The sequence below is a fragment of the Chanos chanos genome, chromosome 12 (genome assembly GCF_902362185.1).
Source record: "Chanos chanos chromosome 12, fChaCha1.1, whole genome shotgun sequence".
Lineage (NCBI taxonomy): Eukaryota > Metazoa > Chordata > Actinopteri > Gonorynchiformes > Chanidae > Chanos > Chanos chanos.
Window position 1 is genome coordinate 1,427,501 of NC_044506.1, and position 16,341 is coordinate 1,443,841.

General features: G+C 39.1%; 3 gene segments (V, D, J or C); 2 read left to right on the forward strand and 1 right to left on the reverse strand.

The window, feature by feature from the left end:
* Window positions 1-1,263: 1,263 nt before the first annotated feature.
* LOC115825335 (Ig kappa-b4 chain C region-like) lies at window positions 1,264-3,574 on the reverse strand (the record flags this gene model as incomplete). The annotated part of the segment is given in 2 exon segments: window positions 1,264-1,598; window positions 3,538-3,574. Coding segments are annotated over 2 exon segments (357 nt in total), but the record flags the coding sequence as incomplete, so codon positions are not given.
* A 1,049-nt stretch (window positions 3,575-4,623) lies between these two features.
* Window positions 4,624-5,174, forward strand: LOC115825321 (immunoglobulin kappa variable 1-39-like). The segment is given in 2 exon segments: window positions 4,624-4,690; window positions 4,864-5,174. Coding segments are annotated over 2 exon segments (363 nt in total).
* An 8,211-nt stretch (window positions 5,175-13,385) lies between these two features.
* On the forward strand, window positions 13,386-13,936 carry LOC115825323 (immunoglobulin kappa variable 1-39-like). The segment is given in 2 exon segments: window positions 13,386-13,452; window positions 13,626-13,936. Coding segments are annotated over 2 exon segments (363 nt in total).
* The last annotated feature ends 2,405 nt before the right edge of the window (window positions 13,937-16,341 follow it).

Here is a 16,341-nt window from a genome sequence, read left to right on the forward strand (position 1 = left end):
CCTGGAGAGTATCCTAAAATCACCATGGAAATGCTATGATACAGCTCTCATTGGCCAGTTCCATTAGTGCAATTAACCTGTGAAGACAGTAGTCAAATACAATCCACCAATCACATCTTAACTACACATTACTACACATCAATTACAAACACAAACAACACAATATGAGTTTATAAAGATTATAAATGTTATTCAAAACAACACCTCACTGTGTAGAGTCCCGCCCATGATCTTCTGTTCTCATATCACACACACTCACACACACACACACACACACACACACACACACACACACACACACACACAGCTGTCCCAGTCTCAGGGGGTTTGGGGCGGTGTGAGTGGGTGCTGTGAGGGTGAAAGTCAGATTTGCATGTGCAGGGTGATCTCCACTCTCCCAGAATAGAGCAGCACTGTGATCACATGATCCCCCACCCCCACTGGGATTAGAGTGGGTTCAGAGGTCATTACTTTAGTATCAGTGTCATTATAAAGTCCACATCTGGACTGACACACAATTACTGTCTCACTCACATACACTCACATAATGTCTGTCAATAGATTTTACATTAGGTTTATAGTTATGATGCTGATCTCAAAAGATCCCATTACTGTTAAATTAATCTGTAGATACTGTACATAATATAACTTAAATAATAACAATCACATTATTTAGACCAGTTAATGCATTTTCACAACATTTATTTATTTATATGTGTTTTTATTTATTCAGGTAATAAGCCTTTATAGATATTTATTCACTAGTTTTTCTTTTCATCAGTATTTTTGACTCTGGTGGGAAACGTGTGTTGAGGTATCTATGGACTATTAAGACCACAGTCTGATTAAGAAGTTACAGGTTTCAGGGAAATGTTTACTGTGTCTACAGTAGTGAAAATAAAGCTACTTCTGTACACTTATGATGCGTTTATGCATGTAAGTCATGATTTTAGTGTGTGATTTAGGTAAAAATCATTATTTCTAATAAAGAGAGAGAGAGTGGAATGGTTGTGATTGAAAAAAAACTCTTTATTTTCATCATAAATGAGAAAGAAGAAGAGTGAAGCAGTTAAACAAACACATGCAGTGGACATGAATGGATTTGACATGAAACACAACAACATGACATGGAAGATGCTCTGGTCACAAGTCAAGCTGCTAGAAGGTCTCACACACAGGGTCAAACACAGCACAAAACAAGTCTGATACACACATATCAGGTATTTGTGTGTGTGTGTGTGTATGTGTGTGTGTGTGTGTGTGTGTGTGTGTGTGTTCTCACGCCTCAGAACACTGGTCTCTGCTCACTGTCTGGGTCACAGGAGACTGGGAGCCCTGTGTGGCCTCACAGGTCACTGACATCTTTGTCCACTGCTCCTCCTGGAGGGTGAGGGTGCTGCTCCAGCTGTACAGACCGTCCTTCTGTAGAACCTCAGGGCTGGAGCTCACCCCTGAACTCCAGCTCTTACCATCCACCTTCCAGCTCAGCTTCCAGTCTGAGGGGAAGCCGTTGTTGGCCAGACACATGAGCGTGGCCTCCCCCTGCTTCAGCTCCTCACTGGAGGGGGGCAGGACCGTCAGGGTGGGTCGTGCATCACCTAGGATACATCACACAAGTCAGAGCTGTGATTGGATGGAGAGAGAGCTGATGTGTGTCAATCAATGGGTAGAGGGACACAGTAGTGTGAGACATGGTTAGCCTCCATCTCGGATTACTCTGTGTGTGTGTGTGTCTGTGTGTGTGTGTGTCTGTGTGTGTGTGTGTGTGTGTGTGTGTGTGTGTGTGTGAGTGAAACACACTTTAAACACACACTTTATGTGAGTTTCAAAAGCAGACAGGCTCTGTCTCTTTCACTTCCCTTATCTTTACATCACAGAACCCAACCAAGATCAGCCAAGCGTTTAAGGACAGTTACCAGAAATGTATAAATAACCTTTAATGAAATCCACTTTCTACTTTAATAAAATACATTTTCTTTCCACACTATGAATCATTTAAATGATAATAATAAAGTTAATAGCTACATTTTCAGCATAAGTATTGAACAAGAGTGGCACACATGTAGTTACACAGATAAATAATTGAAAAAAATAAATAAATAAAATGAGTATATTTTTGGGTGGAAATTAGTCAGATAAAAAGAAGCAGAAATTGAGCAGTTCAGTTTCACTAAACGCCAGGACCTCTGACAATATATCACTGTTTAAATCTCAGTGAAATTATTTCTAATCTCTCAGTATACAAAGACAAATGAATGAGATACATTTTTCACGTCATTACATTTACAGAAGATTCTTAATATTTCTAAAAAAAAAAATTCAAATTTTCTAAATTCAGTTTTACAGAAAGAAAAACACTGAATGTCAAAGTGCAAATGCATTGAACTGAGAATTTCATCCCTCACATATTTTTCTTTCTTTCTTTCTTTTTTTCTTTCTTTTCTTGACTGTGTTTAACTTGATTCAGTTCTAATGAAAATGATGAAATATACTGAGAAGAACTTCACTGCTCTCTGAACTGTATCCAGTAGTTTCCTCATTAAATGAGACAGTAATCTACAGTATATATTTCATATTATTATTATTATTATTATTATTATTATTATTATTATTATCATTATTATTGAACATTTAAAAATATGCATTAAATGTCACTTGAACTGAGTTAAGATTGTAATGTAATCCAGTCTTACACACTACACTGTTTCACAGTTATGTTCTTAAGAATATTCAAGTTCTTTTACACAGTTTTGGGATGAAAAATCCATAAGTATATTCATGTTTTATATTTTGAACTTTTAATGTTGTTGTTGGTCAATCTTCCACCTCTCATTAATCAGCCTTTCAATTTATAAATAAATATTTCAACACTTACAAACATTTTACTTTAGAAGTTTTAGTTTTCAGAGTAAAGATTTTTGTCTTTAGAGGAAAAGACCAGATATATATGGACTCAGTGAGATTGTATTATTCTAACTGACCACACTATCATTACAACAACTCAAAGTATATGAGTAAAACATCAAATCATACAAACTTTGTCATCTGTAAACTACAAAGGGTTACTACAGATTATTTTAATCTGGACTCAACATCTGTTCTTTTTCATTAAGAGAAGAAATGTGTACTTACGTCCAACTGACAGTTTGGTGCCTCCACCAAAAGTCCTCCACAGTGATACAAACTGGTTAAGTGGCCGTACAAAAACCTCCTGCTCTAATGACTCTGATCTCTCTGTGCTTTACAGCACATTGTTTCACACTCTTAATGTTACTATTCATCAATCTACCAATCGACTCATTCAACAACCTCTCAACTCATTCATATTTCAACTCTTACCAACATTTTACTGTCATTTTGTGTTGTTTAAACCATCAAGTTGACTGTCAGTTTACTCTTAAACAAGATCAGGATTATACACGTTAGTTTTGTTTTGTTTTTTTCATTCACCTGTCAATGCTAACTAATGATACACTATTTTCTGAAGAGTTTACTTATTCTCCAATTTATAACTATGCCATATGTTTGGATACTCACTGCCAACATCCAGTTTGATTCCTCCACCAAAAGTCCACCACAGTCATAGAGACAGACTGAGTCTCTGTACTAAAACTCTCTAATGCAGAAACAGATGGAGTGAGAACTGAACCATTACAGATGTGAGTATTACACATTGCCCTCTGCTGGACAACAGGAGCAGATCAGTCACATGCTATACTACCTCTACAATCACATGACACTATATCTAGTTACAGTAACAATAATTCTATAAGTCCAACTAAAAAATTGTGTTGTGAAAATAAAAGAACATTTTACTACTCTAAGAGTCAGGTCAACCATTTTAATCATTCTATTAGCTGGTATTCTATAAACTCCATACAACTACAAACTCACTGAGTCCTGTCTAAAGATTGACCAACACTCTACTATGTACTGTACTTTCTACTGGATACACAGTTAGAGCATATGGATTTGACTTTTAATATCCAACTGAACTGAGTTGTAATATCCAACTGAACGTGTGCTGTGTATTGAAATGACATGAACAAAGGAAGCTGTGTGGTTTCATTAAACTCAGTGACAGGTTCTGGTGGATCTGTTCTGGTGTGGGTTACATGTTCCCAGTATGGTTTAGCTTTAGGTCCAGTCAGCCCCTCAGAGGTTACTGTACATGCTAATAAACACAACGTCTCCCTGAGTAGTTCCCTCAACACCATGGAGAAGAATTTTTTTTTTCCTGAAGGAGGTGTTCTCTTCTGTTATTGAAGAATGGAGTCACATCCCTCCAGTACAGTTATAAACATTAACTTTTCATTCATCTATTTAGTTTTCCCTCAAACATGACAATCAACTTTATTCTTCATTTCATCATCAGACACTAAAACACGATTCATTTTTCTTTTGATGGACAGACGCATATTGAAATATTTGCCCTGCATGCATGTGGGTTTGGCCCAGTCATAAACACTCACACTGAGAAATTTTTTCTCTGGTTAAATACAGACATTTCTGTGTGTGTGTGAGTGTGTGTGTGTGTGTTTTGCATAGCTGTGATGCCTCACTGCTCCACACACTTTAAGAGCTCCAGTCTTGATCAGTGAGTGTTCAGTCCTTTCAGAGACACTGACACACAGCACAATGATCATGTCACTCATTCTACTGCTGGGAACACTGGGACTCCTCACTCAGGGTCAGACAAAATCACTTTCCTCATTTATTATAATCTCTTTTCCACTACAATCATTCTACATATGAGTGTGTCTGAGTAAAGTTATGAGAGATTGTTATGAGAATGTTTCTGTCTTTAATGTGATCACAGTATTATGGTCTCTCACACTCTTGTCATTGTCTTTTTTCTTCCAGAATCATCAGGGGAAATAATTCTGACTCAGTCTCCACAATCAAAGTCTGTTGTCCCAGGAGAGACCGTCTCTATCAGCTGTACAACCAGTCAGACTGTCTCCAGCTACCTCCACTGGTACCAGCAGAAACCTGGACAAGCTCCTAAACTCTTGATTTATACCACATCTACCCGTCAGTCTGGAGTTCCAGATCGTTTTAGTGGGAGTGGGTCTGGCACACAGTATACGCTGAAAATCACTGGAGTCCAGACTGAAGATGCAGGAGATTATTACTGTCAGCAGGGTTATAGCACTCCATTCACACAGTCTTAGAGCGTCATACAAAAACCTCTCTCAGCTACAGAGGAACAAGGACTGATCTGAGAACAGTTACAAAGGAGCAAAGACTGATCTGAAAACAGCTACAGAGGAAATAATACTGATTTGAGAACAGTCATAGAGGAACTACAGCTGGAACAGGCTGGAATTTTTAAAGAAATATTCTTTTAATTTGTTATGATTCACCCTCATCAAAAGACAGATTATTTCAGTGCTTCTATACAAGTGTTTATACTTTCTCCTGTTTCCCACAGGTCATCCACTTCAGCTTTTTACTTCATAGTGGGAATGTTTTTTTTTAATGGTGTAGACGTAGACTATTTAAATTTGAGAAGTTATAGAGAATTTGTTAAGTATTTGGAGCTATAGAACGAATGGATTAAATATGTGAGCATTGTAAATATCTAGAGTATTAAAGTTACAGAGTTATATAGAGGGTGTTCCATATTTAGAGTTGAAGACAGTATGTAAATGTGTGGATATACAGAGTGTTAATTATGTAGAGTTAAAGACACACTGTGTTAAATGTACAAAGACACAGACAGACTGCTTAATATGTAGATGTACAGATCCACTGTTACCCATAGAATTATATATAGAATTTTAAATATGCAGTTATAGAGACAATGTTGTAACGTTGATTTATTGGGCATTAAATGTGTAGAGTTGCACTATTATATGTGTAGAGTCATAGACAGAATGTTAAATGTGTAGATAGTTTCTTCTAGAAGATGTGGAGAGACTGATCATGACTGGAGCTCCTCAGGCCTCTGATCAGTGTGAGGAAGGGAGAGCTCCAGTAAAGTGCTGCTGGGTTACTACACTAGTGAAGGACACTCTTCTCTCTGGACTTCTTACAACTCTGGATCACACTCATACAAACTACATACCAGCTTCATTTAGAAGACTGTATGTAGATGAGGGTTGTCTTCACAAGTATGAATAACCATTTATTTATCAACACTAAACAAACTTTCTCAGATCTGATGGTTGATAAAGTGGAAGAAAAGGTTGTGTGAAGTTTCCGGATCAGAGAATATCACAGGTACAGTTTGTGAATGTGAAGAGTTGGTCTGGTTTGTTAGTGTGGAAACTGTGTGGACTGTTTAATGTTGATGATCATCATTATTCAAAAATGATCAGTGTTCATGGATTCACTGTAAGTGAATTGGATTGGCTGCAGAAATGTGAAAAAAGTTGTCTAATATTGTTCTAATAATTTTCCTGTCATGTTTTTTGGGAATGTAGTTCTTTAGCTCTGTGTATTTTTGTGTGTTTTCTTGGATTGTCCCCTGTTGCTGACCCTCTGTTTTTGCCTGCTTTTTGGACTAAGATTCTGCCTGCCGTCTTCTCTGGATTTGATGATTGGATATCTCTGCTTACTGGTTTCGACTTCTACCTGGAACTGTTTACTGATTTTTGCCTGACCCCCTTGGATACCTCTGCCCAGATTTACCTATTAAAAGGAACCACCTTACTGGATCACTTTGCCTTGCTCTCTGCATTTGGGTCTTCCACTTGGTGGCACAAGGGTAAAGCCCTGGGCTTCCACGCCAGAGCCCCGGGTTTGACTCCCAGGTCAATCGATATATTTCCAATATAGACACTGTTAGTTATATATCCAGATGCCTAATGAAGTTTCAAGTTTATTTAGAGCCAAATATCACTGTTTACAGTCTCAAAGGGCTTTACAGGCCACAACAATCAAAATCAAAACAGGATGGCACCCCCTGACTTAATCCTCATGGCGGGCAAGAAGAAACTCCCCAAAAACCCGAAAGGGAAATGGGAAAATGGGAGAAATCTTGAGAAGGACCACAGAGAGAGGAGACCCCTCCTTGGCCAGACAGGTGTGCAATAGGTGCCGACCCAGCAGGCAGTTACAATTGAAAGTAAATATGAGCATGAATAAAGGGGATGGCGATGCAGACAGGAGGCTGACAGGGGGATGAAAGATGATAACACCAGGATGGATCGGTCCAGAAGGCAGGATGAGTCAGGATCACTGGTGTCTCAGGAGTAGCATGTGTGGCGAGTAGCATGTGTGGCTCGACAGAGAGAGAGAGAGAGAGAGAAAGAAAGAGAGAGAGAGAGACACATTGTTAGATGTTCATTTCCACATAGGCCTAATGGTTAAGGGAAAATATACATTGTGTGCCGAGTGCAGGCAGGGATTCTAGCAAGACTAGCTAGTACAGCATAGTTAAAAGGGAGAGCTAGAAGGTAATACGGACATGGTGGCACTCTGGGACACAAGGCAGCCACCCACTCCACCATCAACAAACCTGAGTGAACATGTTAGAGTGGGGGGGCGACAGCATCCAAACATCCCAGTTCACCAAACATTCTATGCCCGAGAACCCTCCAGATCTGCCTAGTAAAGAGCTGTTAGCAAAAGGCTTGGCTAAACAGATAAGTTTTCAGCCTTGACTTAAACATAGAGACTGTGTCTGAGTCTTGAACATTAATTGGGAGGCTGTTCCATAACTGTGGGGCTCTGTAAGAGAAGGCTCTGCCCCCTGCTGTAGCCATCATAACTCGAGGTACCAACAAATAGCCTGCACCTTTTGATCTAAGTAAGCATGGTGGATCATAAAAGACCAGGAGTTCGCGCAGGTACTGTGGCACAAGACCAATTAGTGCTCTGTAGGTTAATAGTAAGATTTTATAATCAATACGAGATTTGACTGGGAGCCAGTGCAGCGTGGATAAGATAGGGGTGATGTGATCATATTTTTTGGTTCTAGTAAGAACTCTGGCTGCTGCATTCTGAACTAACTGTAGCTTATTTATACACCTATTAGAACATCCAGACAGTAAGGCATTACAATGGTCTAACCTAGAGGTAATGAAAGCATGCACCAATTTTTCAGCATCTTGAAATGACAATGCATTTCTTATCCTGTTAATATTTCTAAGATGAAAGAAGGCTATCCTGGTAATGTTATCTACATGAGATTCAAATGAAAGACTGGGGTCAATAATTACACCAAGATCTTTTACTGCCGCACCTGATGAAAGAGAAAGGCCATTCAGAGTAACTATGTGATCGGAAAGCTTACCTAGCTGCATGTGATCCTAGTACAGGAACTTCTGTCTTTTCAGAGTTCAGGAAGTTCGTAAGCATCCAGTGCCTAATATCCTTTAGACATTCCTCAATTTTGTTAAGTTGGTGTCTCTCGTCTGGCTTCGCTGAGACATACAGCTGTGTGTCATCAGCATAGCAGTGGAAGCTAATACCGTGTTTACGAATAACATTACCTAAAGGTAGCTTATATAGAGAAAAAAACAGTGGGCCTAAAACAGAACCTTGTGGAACTCCAAACTTTACCTCAGTATGTGCAAAGAAGTCACCATTTACATCAACAAACTGATAACGATCAGTCAAGTAGGATCTAAGCCATAAAAGGGCTGTTCCCTTAACTCCAACAACATTTTCTAGTCTATCAAGGAGAATAGTGTGATCAGCGGTGTCAAAGGCTGCACTGAGGTCAAGCAACACAAGCAAGGAGACACAACCCTGATCAGAGGCCAGTAATAGGTCATTTGCAACTTTAACCAGTGCTGTCTCTGTGCTGTGATGAGGCCTAAACCCTGACTGATACATTTCATGAATGTTATTTTTATGTAAGTATGAGCATAACTGCTGTGCTACAGCCCTTTCTAGGATCTTGGAGATAAAGGGGAGGTTAGATATTGGCCTGTAGTTGGACAATGAACAGGGGTCAAGGTCAGGTTTTTTAATTAGGGGTTTGATAACTGCTAGTTTAAATGATTTAGCTACGTAGCCAGTGCTAAGGGAGGAATTGATTATTTTTAGAAGCGGTTCGATGACTACTGGTAGCATCTGCTTGAGGAAACATGTAGGTAAGGGATCTAGTACACAAGTTGGTGATTTTGATGAAGAAATTAGTGAGGTTAATTCGGTCACTTGAAGGGGAGTAAAACATTCTAATCGCTGATCTGATATAGTTATATTGTTATCTACAGTGTTAGTTATCAGATTATCTGGTTTTATATTTATAGTCTGATTTGTTCGCCTGATATTTTCAATTTTGCTATTGGTGTCACCACTGTATATTGATGGTGTGCCTGTTTCTGAGGTGCTCCTATTCCCAGTTAGTTTTGATACAATATTAAATAAAAATCTAGGATTGTATTTGTTAACTTCTATTAGGGTGGAAAGATACATTGATCTAGCGGCACTAAGAGCTTTTCTATAGCTCAGGAGGCTCTCCTTCCATGCTAACTGGAATACTACCAATTTAGTTTGGTGCCATTTACCTTCTAATTGTTGAGTGGTAAGTTTTAAGGCACGTATGTGCTCATTATACCAGGGAGCTAGTTTTTTCTCTCTGATTATTTTCCTTTTAAGTGGGGCCACATTATCTAAGGTCTTGCGGAATGTTGACTCTAAACATTCAGTTGCCTGATCAAGTTCTGTGGGGTGTGACAGTGATCCCATCAAAGTTGATAACTCTGGGAGATTATTGATAAAGTTCTGCGTAGTAGTTGGCGTAAACGTACGTTTATTGTTCACGCATTTGTCACGTCTCGCCTCGATTACTGCAATGTTCTTTACTCTGGCCTGCCTGCCTCTAGTACCAGTAGTCTTCAGCTGGTCCAGACTGCTGCTGCTAGAATTCTGACCCGAACGAAGAATTTTGATCACATTAGCCCTGTCCTGGCTTTCCTTCATTGGCTCCCAATTCATGCAAGTGCAGATTTTAAGGTCCTCTCATTAGCATGTAAAATTTTACATGAGCTTACGCCTTCCTACCTGTCTGGCTTAATTACACCCTATAACCCACCTCGCACCCTGCGCTCTCAAGATTCTGGATTATTAGTCATTCCAAGAGTAAAAAGAAGTCCGCTGGCAACCAAGCCTTTTCCTACCACTCTCCCTTCCTTTGGAATGGTTTACCTAAAGAAGTTAGAGAAGCAAACTCTCTCAATACCTTTAAAACAAGACTAAAGACTTATCTATTTTCTCGAACTTATGCATGATATAATTTTGATTTGACTTTGTTATAGACATGTAAAGCCCTTTGAGACTATAAATAGTGATATTGGGCTCTAAATAAATATTAATATTATTATTATTATTATTATTATTATTATTATTATTACGATAGCTTGGCGAGGTGCATATATTATTACTAAGAAACATTTTGAATGAGGTAAGATAATGATCTGAGATTGTGGAAATGTGACTATACTTCCTACATTTAGTCCGAGTCACTACTCAGTTAGTTAAGAATCAATGTTCATAATGGTAAACACACAGAATAAAGGCAAACAGATATTGACTCAGATTTAATTTTTCTCAAGGTTATGTGTAGTTAGAATGATATCACATTATTCATCTGTCTACAGCTGAAGACGTCAGTAAGTTACACTACAGGGCTGTTTTCATATTGTCAATTGTCAAGGCAGTCATGTTTTTACTTTAATGTGAGAATTACACAATGTAAAAATGAGTTTGTGAATGTAGAAGTAGATATTATAAAACATGTAGCTACAAATGAAACAACTGGTCGTGCGTTTCTTTATGGAATGTCTTTAATTCGGTGTTAAATGGAATCAATGATTATGACACAACCCAGGGTTTAATACTGGTGTGAACACAGGCTGAGGTGACTCATCACTGGGTTGATGCTGGTGTGTACACAGGCTGTATTGACTCATCACTGGGTTAATGCTGGTGTGAACACGGACTGATGTGACCCACCTCAATATTTTCACAAAAATGAATGTCACTGTTTTAAACACACATATATGGAGTGTTTTATCTGTGAATGATGGAAGAGAAGTCAAGACTCATCTCTGTAATAGAACTGAAACCAGTCCACCCCACACAGATGTCCCATTCTAGATTATTTTAACCAGTGAGACTGTGTAACTGGGAGTGTGGGAGCCCAGGGGGTGAGAGTCAGATTTGCATAGACAGGGCTGAGTGGTTTTCTTCCTCCCAGAATAGATCAGCACTCTCACCAGATGTTCATTCTCCACAAAAACAAACTCACTCAAGCAGCACAGCTCTACTCAGACCTGATCCGATTCCAGAATCACACAGAAATACATTTAACTCTGTGTAGTGTACATATTAACTCTGATAGAGTGTAGTCAGACTCTTCTCTTACAGGCATTCAGTGTAGTGGACAAACAAGAGACAGGACAGCAGTCATGAAGGAATCTTCCTGCATCAAGCTTTACTAAGAGAACAGCAAAAGGGAGTGTCAGCAATTTTAGCCCTAAATAAATGATTAACCATTTAAGGTTTAAAGGCTTTGTCTGATTTTCATTAGAAGACATGATGACATTGAGACTGTTTTGAGTGTCTACACAAACACACTGTCTGTGATCTACACTGTAATCAGATGAGCTTTAGATCACTCTCAACAGGACTAAAACACTGGGCCCGTGTGGAGGACGATTAAGACCAGGTACTCGACTGTGTCTCTCTCCCTGAAGTGGTGCAGTGTTGCTGGAGGTGATGTGAGGAATCTTCAGGCTTCACAGTGACTCTTGCAGAAGGAGGCGGACTGGATCATTGTCTCTCTTTCTCGCCCTTCTCAACCTCTCTCTCCCTCAGACGGAGTCTATACTCTATAATCATACTACACTACACTACACTATCTCCACAAACACACTACACTAACACTACAAACACACTACACATAATATATAAACACAGTACACTAACTCTACAAACACACTACACCAACTCTACAAACACACTACACATGCTCTAATTACATCAACAATGATTCTACATTTCCATCTAAAAAGTTGTTTTATGAAAGTAAAAGAACATTTTAATTTTAAAAAGGACAAGCCAATCATTTTATTCATTCTATTAGCTTATACTCTATATGTCCTTAGTCACAACATGAAGGATCAGGTTCCTTTCTCACAGTTGGTTAATGCTTGGACAAACATACAACACCAACACCACCAACACCAACTTCAACATCAACACCAAGATCAACAACAGCAACACCAACACCAGCATCAACATCATAGAACTAAATGAAAAGGGATGAATATGAAAGACAAAACCATTGATTACACTCACTTACACAAAAACACACAAGGGACAATAAACTCATAATTAGATAGAAAATAAATCTACATACCACTTTTGCCTGCTTGTAAACTCAGAGAGGGATTTGTATCCTGAAATCTTTAGTCAGATGGCTTACAATTACAGAGCAGACACTTTAAACCTTGCGAGGAGAAAATTGTTCAGTCCTCTCATGTGGACGACACACAGGAAGTGACATGTACAAAATGCATGATGGGAACAAATATAACCAAAAAACTCTAAAAAAAATAAAAATAAATCTTGTTCAAATAAATGACATTCAGTATAGAAATCATAATAAATATTACACAAAACTTGAGAAATCAAAACAGATAAATGAAATGAATCAAAGGTTAATGAAACAAATAAGCAACTGAACACACAAGCGCCACATAGTGGAAATAAACGTTACAAACACAAAACACTATGTGACTGCAAATCCATTCTATGAGCTCCATACAACCATAAACTCACTCAGTCCTGTCTATAGACTGACCACCACTCTCATATGTACTGCACTTTCTACTAGACACACACACGTAGACAAGATGGATTTGACTTTTAATATCCAAATGAGTTTTAATATCCAACTTAACGTGTGCTGTGTATTGAAATGACATGAACAAAGGAAGCTGTGTGGTTTCATTAGACTCAGTGACAGGTTCTGGTGGATCTGTTCTGGTGTGGGTTACATGTTCCCAGTATGGTTTAGCTTTAGGTCCAGTCAGCCCCTCAGAGGTTACTGTACATGCTAATAAACACAAAGTCTCTCTGAGTGGTTCCCTCAACACCATGAATTATTTTCCTGAAGGAGGTGTTCTCTTCTGTTATTGAAGAATGGAGTCACATCCCTCCAGTGCAGTTATAAACATTAATTTTCATTCATCTATTTAGTTTTTCCCTCAAACATGACAATCAACTTTATTCTTCATTTCATCATCAGACCGTAAAGCACACACAGTGTGTGTGTATGTCTCTGTGAGTGTGCGTGTTTGTGCGTGTTTGTGTGTGTGTGTGTGTCTGTGTGTGTGTGTTTTGCATAGCTGTGATGCCTCACTGCTCCACACACTTTAAGAGCTCCAGTGTTGATCAGTGAGTGTTCAGTCCTTTCAGAGACACTGACACACAGCACAATGATCATGTCACTCATTCTACTGCTGGGAACACTGGGACTCCTCACTCAGGGTCAGACAAAATCACTTTCCTCATTTCTTACAATCTCTTTTCCACTACAATCATTCTACATATGAGTGTGTCTGAGTAAAGTTATGAGAGATTGTTATGAGAATGTTTCTGTCTTTAATGTGATCACAGTATTATGGTCTCTCACACTCTTGTCATTGTCTTTTTTCTTCCAGAATCATCAGGGGAAATAATTCTGACTCAGTCTCCACAATCAAAGTCTGTTGTCCCAGGAGAGACCGTCTCTATCAGCTGTACAACCAGTCAGACTGTCTCCAGCTACCTCCACTGGTACCAGCAGAAACCTGGACAAGCTCCTAAACTCCTGATTTATGGTGCAACTTACCGTCAGTCTGGAGTTCCAGATCGTTTCAGTGGGAGTGGGTCTGGCACACAGTTTACACTGAAAATCACTGGAGTCCAGACTGAAGATGCAGGAGATTATTACTGTCAGCAGGGTTATGACACTCCATTCACACAGTGTTAGAGCATCATACAAAAACCTCCCTCACCTACAGAGGAACAAAGACTGATCTGAGAACAGTTACAGAGGAACAAACACTGATCTGAGAACAGTCACAGAGGAACTACAGCTGGAACAGGCTGGAATTTTTACAGAAATGTTCTTTTTCTTTGTTATGATTCACCCTCATCAAAAGACAGATTATTTTCAGTGCTTCTATACGAGTGTTTCTACTTTCTCCTCCTGTTTCCCACAGGTGTCAAAGTTTCTTTTTTAATCGTTATAGTAATATTGTGCATACAGTATTCAAATTTGTATAGAAGTTGTTAAGCATTTAGAGCTATAGATAGAATATTTTAAATAAGTGAGCATTATAAATACATTGAGTGTTAAATATTTCAGTGTGCAAAGTTATACATAGTGTTACATATTTAAGACAGAAAATTTAAAGTGTAGTTATACACATTGTTAAATATATAGAGCTGTGGAGTTAAATTGTGGAGTTAGAGACATACTGTTTGAAATGTACAGAGGTATGGATGGAGTGTTAAATGTGTAGAGTCAAAGATAGAATGTTAAATGTGTGGTTACACGGAGTGTTAAATATGAAGCGTTAAATACACACCAAGTAAATACATGCTACATTATAGAGTTATAGACAGAGAGTTGAATGGGTAGAGTTTATTCTAAATGGTTCTGAAGACTCTCTGATTGACTTTAGTCAGAGTCATATAATCAGCTCTCCTCAGTGTTACCAGTCTCCTGCACTACTGATCAGGTGTGTGAGTGTGTGTGTGTGTGTGTGTGTGTGTGTGTGTGTGTGTTTCTTCTAGAAGATGTGGAGAGACTGATCATGACTGGAGCTCCTCAGGCCTCTGATCAGTGTGAGGAAGGGAGAGCTCCAGTAAAGTGCTGCTGGGTTACTACACTAGTGAAGGACACTCTTCTCTCTGGACTTCTTACAACTCTGTCTTTCCAAAGACAAGCCCTTGATCACACTCATACAAACTACATACCAATTTCATATAGCAAAGTGTATGTGGATGAGAATTGTCTTCATAAGTATAAATAACCATTTATTCATCAACGCTAAACACACTCTCACAAACTCTCCATGGAGACCACAGTCAAACTGAATGGGACTGTTTATCAGATCTGATGGTTGATAAAGTGGAAGAAAAGGTTGTGTGAAGTTTCCAGATCAGAGAAAATCACAGGTACAGTTTGTGAGTGTGGAGAGTTGGTCTGGTTTGTTAGTGTGGAAACTGTGTGGACTGTTTAATGGAAGACCAGAGAAGAATGGTGTTGATGACCATCATTATTCAAAAATGATCAGTGTTCATGGATCACTGTCAGTCAGTTGGATAATGTGGTGAAACATGGAAATCTTTGTCTGATATTGTTAGTCGACTGTTATGTACTGATTTAATTTCCAGTGTAGTTTTATTGGATTTGTTGCTGTGAGAATTACACAAAATAAAAATGAGTTTGTTCATGTAGAGGTGAGTGTCACAAAACCTGTATCTACAAATGAAACGAAACAACTGCTCATGTGTTTGTTTGTGGAATGTCTTTAACTCAGTGTTAAATGGAATCAGTGATCATGTTAAACCCAAGGTTTAATACTGGTGTGAACACAGGCTGTGTTGACTCATCACTGGGTTAATGCTGGTGTGAACACAGGCTGAGGTGACTCATCACTGGGTTTATGCTGGTGTGAACACAGGCTGAGGTGACTCATCACTGGGTTAATGCTGGTGTGAACACAGGCTGAGGTGACTCATCACTGGGTTAATGCTGGTGTGAACACAGGCTGTGTTGACTCATCACTGGGTTAATGCTGGTGTGAACACAGGCTGAGGTGACTCATCACTGTGTTAATGCTGGTGTGAACACAGGCTGAGGTGACTCATCACTGGGTTAATGCTGGTGTGAACACAGGCTGATGTGACTCATCACTGGGTTAATGCTGGTGTGAACACAGGCTGAGGTGACTCATCACTGTGTTAATGCTGGTGTGAACACAGGCTGAGGTGACTCATCACTGGGTTAATGCTGGTGTGAACACAGGCTGATGTGACCCACCTCAATATTTTCACAAAAATGAATATCACTGTTTTAAACACACATATATGGAGTGTTTGATCTGTGAATGATGGAAGAGAAGTCCAGACTCATCTCTTTAATAGAACTGAAACCAGTCCACCCCACACAGATGTCCCAGTCTAGATCATTTTAACCAGTGAGAGTGTGTAACTGGGAGTGTGGGAGCCCAGGGGGTGAGAGTCAGATTTGCATAGACAGGGCTGAGTGGTTTTCTTCCTCCCAGAATAGATCAGCACTCTCACCAGATGTTCATTCTCCACAAAAACAAACTCACTCAAGCAGCACAGCTCTACTCAGACCTGATCTGATTCCAGAATCACATA